Below are 7,477 nucleotides of genomic sequence, written 5' to 3'. Positions count from 1 at the left end.
TTTTATGTGCGTAGGTATATTTGGTATAAAAATGATGTTTGAGAAAAAATAGAGTGTGGGGATGAGAAAAGAATTCATTGGTTATATTTTTGTGTTTGACAAAACCTTCGGACTTGTGCCTACGTACCAACATAAAAATGAGGGATCAAAACCTCGTAGTTCGTGGTAACAATTTCAAAATGAATGGATTATTTTTAATCAAAAGCTAAGTTTAAAAGAGGCACAAAGGTCCAAAAGTTTGAATGAGTGTTAGTTCTTTTTGTCTTTTGAAATTTTAAGTCAATATGATTATATTTATTTTGAAGTTTGAGTAAAGAAAAGAGTTAAAAAAAAATGCAATGGCATAAGGCCAAAGTTTCTAGTTTAAAACATGTCTACGTTTGAAATCACAAGCAAAGAAAGTTTTGAAAAGAGGGAGAGATTTGAAATTTAAGAAGTGGGAGGAGATGAAGAGACTAATCCTAAGCATAAAATTAAAAGTTAAAAGTTGAAAAGATCTGACCAATGGGATGCAATCTAACAAACAAGAATGTCATATAGAAAACCCACTTTCCCTTTGGACTTTCGAATTAAGCAATATCAGCAAACACTTAGCAATATGAAGAGCAAGGCATCAAATAAAGATGGCCGCATCCAAGCAAACAAATCCACAGCTAACAATCTTCTTTGTCTTCTCATGTATCAGATGAAACACTTCTTGATTTTTGCTTAAAATAAGGTGTAGCATGAGACCAAAATAACGGTTGTATCAAGACCATGTAGCAGATGAATTCAAGTGGATACCAATACTTGCATCAGATGAAAGCTCAAATCATAATAACTTGATCTCTGAATGTTGGCATTGGCCAAGTCCTTTTGCATAAGGAATGTTGCCTAATTCTAAGTCTAAAAGCTCATATCAAACCCAACAGTCCACACAAACACTTTTTAGGATTTTTGTTGTTTATTAAGTATTTTAAGGTCCTAAGACCACAAACACAAACAAGATACACAAACAAATATATACAATCACAATATATGGCTCAAATGAGCAAAGTGAAAATGACATAAACATAAACAAATTAAATGTTATGTAAATGGAAAATGAATGGTAAATGACTTAAAATTAAATTGCATAAGGTAAATGACTTGAAAATAAAAGCAATATTAATACAAGTTAGTCAAATGTTAGTTGATTAGATGTTAGTGATGTTTTGCTTTTCAATTGATTAAGTCATTCTTTGGAGAACACTCAACCATCTATTCACAATCATGGATCCTTGAACCAAGACATCTTCCATAGGAAGGAAAAATGCCAAGTTTTCACACAATACCATGAAAGGGGGGAGATTTACAATCCCACTTACTAGAATGTTATGCCATTAGGGTCAAAATTTAGTTCTATGTTAAGCAATCGTAATTTGACTTATGTAGAAGTCACAACTATCTAAGGTCGGGCAATAGAAATTTAAGTGTTAATGCATGTTAGAGCTTTAGTATAATGAACCAAACTCCTAAAATATACCACACACTAAAAGAAAAGATCAAAAGGGATGGACTTATCTCATTCATACTTGTATTGGTTCATCTGAAACAAAGTCATTGATGAACCAATTATCCTTAGGATATTGAGACCTTATTGGTCAATGAAAGGAATGGGAAAGAAAGGGATTGAAGATGAAGAGGGAAAGGAGATGGGAGAAACACAAATTGGTCATGAGATAAATTTTATCAAATTAAAATCATTCATTCATTTAGGGAGATGAAATGTATATTTCATCAATCCCCTAAATCCAATGATTTTAACTCAACAAAAGTCAAATCAACCTTGACCAAGGCTCAAACACATAGTCAAACATCACAAGTCAATAAAAATGCCTCAGCATAATTTCTATACAATTAATCAAATTAAAAATGCATTTAAATTCAATTTAATTTGGCCAAAAACCTAAAACCTCTTCAAAACACCAAATAAATGGCCAAGAGATTTATCCTAGGTCAATGAAGGTCAAAGGACCTTAGACAAAAAATTTCATGATTTTTGAAAAGTCAGAAGTATTTTTAAACAATTTAACATATGCACAAAAAGAATTAATTCATGACAAATATCAAAATTAATCCAAAAAATAATTTTAATTCAGAAAATGAAAGAGGAAAAGATTTAAAGATTTTTGGTGAAGTCCCATATTTTTTGGATTAAAAATGAAATTAATATAAATTAATCAAAATAACACAATTAAATGAAAAATCAGAAAATATGGAAAATCAGGGCCATCGGATCTCCCTCATTAATTGAGGTGGCAGATCTGATGGCCACACGCGTGCGTTCCACCATGCACCAAGTCAAATGCATTGTACGCATGATAATCAGAATCAAGGACTAAGATTAAAACATTTTGAATGAATTTTGTGGTTGAGAGGTGTGACAATACATCACCGGAGCTAGGGCTCCGGTCTTCTTCTCCAGTGGACCTCACCGAACTGGTCCACCATCAACCATCACCAAAATGAAAAACAAAGACATGGATTTAAAGAAAAAATGCTCAAGAGCTCGAATCTAGCCTCAATTTTCTCCAATTCCAAGTATATAAAAAGATACAGGGATTTGAATTTTGAGGATCATGAACTGAGTTGCTTCGATTTGACCTCAAAGCAACTCAATCTTGTTGCCTACATTGGTAGGAATTCAGCCAACCAAAAATCACAAAGAATGGTGAAGAATTGAGAGAGAATCGAAGAGATGAAGTTTCTGAAAAATCACCTTCGAGTTGATCCAATTTCACTTGATCTTGATCTGGATTTTCTTGTTTTCTCTTCCTCTTGCTTGCAGAAGCCAATTGAGATGAAAAGGGAAGTGAATTTCTGGAGTTTGAACTTCCAAACAGAAGATGAAGTTCAAGCTTGATTTCAAGAGAAATCTTTAGAAATTCTATGGAAATGGGGATTTGGATCAGTCTAGCAAAGCTTAGGCAGGGTGTTGATGAAGTTCTGATCTCATTTATCATGTATTTAGAGCCAATGTCATTGCTTTATACACACTTTCATTTCAATGTTCAAAAATAGCAACCTTCATCATGAGCTTGCATGGGCATGTATAAAGCCCAAAGAATGATTGGCAAAGGTCCAAAAGTCTGCACATGTCATGCTGAAGGTGTTGCATTAAGCCATGCATTGTTAAACTGAATTGGATCATGAAATTCTCCCAAGTGGTACTTCACATTGCACCCATACGCAACTCCTTCAATCTTTGGTCAAATAGGTTGATCTAGGACTTTTTAGAAAGGTGAGATCAAGGGTAACAACTTTAATGTTGAATATGTTTTCATTTGAAGCTTAGATCATGATGAATTTTGAGGTGGAAGTTTGGGAAATCAAACATATTTGAAAAATTTCTAAGTACCAAGCCATATGTTCACTTCTTCCACCTGGGATAACTTTTTCTATAGACTTCAAATGAAAAACGTTCCTTCATCAAAGTTGTATATATTTAAAACCTCTTAAATTTGGTCACAAATTTGACCCCATTTGGATTTGTCATGAAGGAGTTATGCATTTTAGAAGTTGAGGAAAATCACTTGTTCCATGGTAATGGTCCAAAATGACCTATAATGTTTCCTGTTGGCACATACATTTGAAAGTTGAATTTGAACCTCCTACAAACATAAATGTTGAAGTAGACATCTTGAATTTTATCATGGAATTTATATGGTTTTCATCTCATAATAATTGAGCAAGTTATGGTCTTGGGAAGTTGACCTTCAAACTAGGGTTCAGACAAAATGACCTATAATCTTTCATCATAAAAAATGACTTTCCAAGCAAAAATAGATCTTTACCTCAACATTAAAGTTGTTTATAATGTCATTTTGAGTAAAATTTCTCTTGGAATAATTTTCATATGACACAAATTGTAGAAGATAGGGTCTAGGGAACCCTAGTTTTGACCAGTCGACTTTCTTTGGTCAACCACCATGAACCATCTTGCTAGTGACATTCTCTTGACTTTTGGGACTCATGGAGGATAAAATATGTGTAGGATGATGTAATATGAAGCATCCCTTGAAATATTTGATCACATGTTGAAGAAATGTATTGAAGAAGTCACACAAGATACCCAGATGAATTAGGGTTTCCAAGGCAACCAATCTCAAAACTCTTGATGAATTCTTAATCAAAATGACATGTGAAGATCATGAGTATCCATATATGATGTCTAGATCCATTGTGAAACATTTATTCATTGGTATCCTTGCATTGAGGGTCTCAAACCCTAGATATGAGCTTGGTGAGGCATTGGTGAATACACACACTACCTACAAAAGTAACAAATTATACATTGACATATTTTTGGCATTTTGGTTAGTAAATAATGAAAAATAAAGTATGATATGATCAAATGTGCTTAGTGATCTCTCCCACTGCAAACCCAATGAATGAGAGGTAAGGAGGATGCCAAGGTGTGATCCAAAAGCTAATGCATATGATGAGATATCATGAGGGATCTTAGGGTCAAAATTGGGGTCTTACAGCTACCCCTATTTAAGGACATTCTAACTGAGAAGGTGAAGGTTAACATCTTCATATCGACTCAGTAGAATAGACTTAAATAACAACATATAGAAATAAAATTTGGTCCCTAAGAGACCTTATGATGCATATGATATGAATGTTAAAAAGAATCTTTATGGGGAAAATTTTGCCACAAAGGAAAAGAATCGGGAGAGACTGAAAGTCCACAGGAGCATAATGCATTCCATAAGGAAAACTCACAGGGGAGACAGAGACTCTGGGGATAAGAAGTTGCGCGTAGGCCAGGCTACGACTTAAAAACTGCTGAAGACACGAGGGGAATTTCCATGAAAATAAATCAATGGAAGGACTCGGTCGAGGGTAAAGGGAACATCTGCAGGGGAAGCGGGTAAATCAGAACAAAACTGAAATACTCTAACCGAACAGGGGAATGGCGACTTCACTGAGGAAATACACACTCAAACTCAACCGGGGAAGCATGAACTTCAACACAGGAGTACCAGAAGTATATTATCCACTACCGGTTACTAGGTAAGAAAATAACATACCCTGATAGAGAGGCATCCGTTACCGGTTAGGGTAAGCATATCAAGGATGACTTGCTGAAGAAAACGAGGTATGTTCGTTACCAGTTACTGGGCAAGAACAACCTGCCGGGGAAAATATCAAATAGGATTTACAACTACCGGTTACTGGGCAGAATACCAAAGAGAGAGAATATTTGTCACCGGTTAAAGTGAGCATATCAAGGATAGACTCAGATAGAAGAATATTGGTCATTGGTTAGGATGAACATATCAAGGATAGACCACCTGGGGAATTAGGAAGAATATCTGTTACCGGTTAGGATAAACATATCAAGGATAAACTGTCTGAAAAAGTAGGAATTATATCTATCGACTACTGGATAGAATACCAAAGAGAGAGAATATTTGTCACCGGTTAAAGTGAACATATCAAGGATAGACTCAGAGGGAAGAATATCCGTCATCGATTAGGATGAACATATCAAGGATAGACTCAGCAAGGGGAAATATGACTTAGAACTGCCAATTACTGGGCAGAAGACCAAAAAGAGAGAATAACTGTCATCGATTAAAGTGAACATATTGTCATACCCCGATTTTGGTCCTGAATTTTTTCCATTTTTTCATTTGGCACTTGGCCTAAAGTTTATTTGCATACATTCATGACCAAAGGCAACCGTCCATTCCCAAATCCATATTTTTTTGATAAACATTGGTTATTATCTAAGCTTTTTGATCATGGTGCTTTTTGATTACAAAATGGATTTTAGTTATTTGACTTTTTAATATTCAATTTCAATTTAATTTCAAAGTAAATCTAATTCCAAATTTCAATTTAATCTTAATTGTTTTTTTTACTAATGATTCAAACTCTAATTGATTTTAATTTTCAAATAAATGTTAGAGTTGATATCAAAGTAATTTTAATAAATTATAGATTAATTTGATTTTAATTGGTTTTATTGGTTTTTTTTTTATTTTGAATTGACATTTAGATGAGCCTTAGATTATTTCTAAAATCCATATCCATTTCTATAACCACAAATTCATTTCATTCAAACCAAATTCAAACATTCATTACACCATTCAAATGTCCAAATAATCATTTCATTCATTAACAATCCAATTACTTTACGATAACCATGTCAAAAAAATAACAAAGCATGTTCCCTCAGTGTTACATGTGAAAGACAGGAATTCTCAAGTTTTTTATGGAAATGACTCCTTTTATGTGCTGATTAGACTTCATCAGACATTGTATGAGAGAATACAATCAGCAAAGGTTAACTCATCATCAGCTGAAAGGAAATGGAGAGCTTCAAACGATGCAAGCTCTACTAATCAATATGACAGCTTCAGGCTGCTGCCAGCGATGAGATGGATAATAAGCTTCTTCAACTACATGCATATGAGAAATCAAGAAAACTTGGAAAGTTTTTCGATATAGTTTATCACGAAAATGCTCGCTTTCTTCTTCATGATGAGAACATATATCGTATTGAATTTTCACCAAAACCAAAGACACTATCTATTCAACTTATGGACTGTGGAAATGTTAAGCATGAAGTGACTGCTATGTCAGTGGACCCAATTTTTTCAGCCTATCTGCATAATAAATTCCTCTCCATTGTCCCGGACCAAAAGACATCAGGGATTTTCATGAAAAGGAATAAACGTGGATATGCCGGTAATGATGAGTTGTCAAGCCAGGTTATGGAAGGACTACAAATTATTAATGGTCTGGAGTGTAAGATAGCTAGCAATTCTTCTAAGGTGTCGTATGTTTTAGATACATAAGACTTCATGTTTCAGATGAGAAGCAAAAGAAAAGCTTTGCGTCTGAAGGGGTCATGCCATGAACAAGAGAAGTCTTCAAACATTCGTTCAAGCAGATGCAGTCCTTCTAATTGCCGCTGTTTTACCTGATCTTGACATCAAGTACATGGTTAAAATATGCAAATTACTTGGATTGGCCGCCCTTGTTGAGGTGCCCGACGAGAAGGAATTTGACCGTGTTCTTGGAATAGAAAGTGTTGAACTTATTGGCATCAACAACCTGCAAAATGATGTTGCAGTAAGTCACCAATAAACCATAATCACTATCAAACCAACTCAAACTTCCATGGCATTCAGAAATCAACAACATATCATACATAAGCATACAACAAATAACAAGACATCAAGAATTGCGTCTTCATTCCAACAACAACGGCTTCATTTGCGCGTCAAAGCTATGTTCGAACTCCACAATCGACAACAAGGTTCCACAAACCTGAAACACAAATTGATGAAACAGACTCGCGTTCAAATTTTCATTGAATCAAAATCCCATACCGAAAGCAAATTCGCAATCCAAACTCGTATGTGTGAAAAGCAGAATGACGTGGGAGACGAAGAACTTACCAAATTTAACGCACTAGAATCATAGCTTTGGTGCAGAA

At 34.6% G+C, this 7,477-nt stretch overlaps 1 protein-coding gene across 1 annotated transcript; it reads left to right on the top strand.

Moving 5' to 3' along the window:
- Positions 1 to 6,387: 6,387 nt before the first annotated feature.
- Positions 6,388 to 6,956, top strand: LOC127083576 (paired amphipathic helix protein Sin3-like 5). Its single transcript, XM_051023889.1, has one exon. It carries the CDS (start codon positions 6,414 to 6,416, stop codon positions 6,831 to 6,833), a length of 420 nt encoding a protein of 139 aa, XP_050879846.1. The 5' UTR covers positions 6,388 to 6,413; the 3' UTR covers positions 6,834 to 6,956.
- The last annotated feature ends 521 nt before the right edge of the window (positions 6,957 to 7,477 follow it).

The sequence above is a fragment of the Lathyrus oleraceus genome, chromosome 5 (genome assembly GCF_024323335.1).
Source record: "Lathyrus oleraceus cultivar Zhongwan6 chromosome 5, CAAS_Psat_ZW6_1.0, whole genome shotgun sequence".
Taxonomy (NCBI): Eukaryota; Viridiplantae; Streptophyta; class Magnoliopsida; order Fabales; family Fabaceae; genus Lathyrus; species Lathyrus oleraceus.
This window is presented reverse-complemented; position numbering and strand designations above follow the sequence as displayed.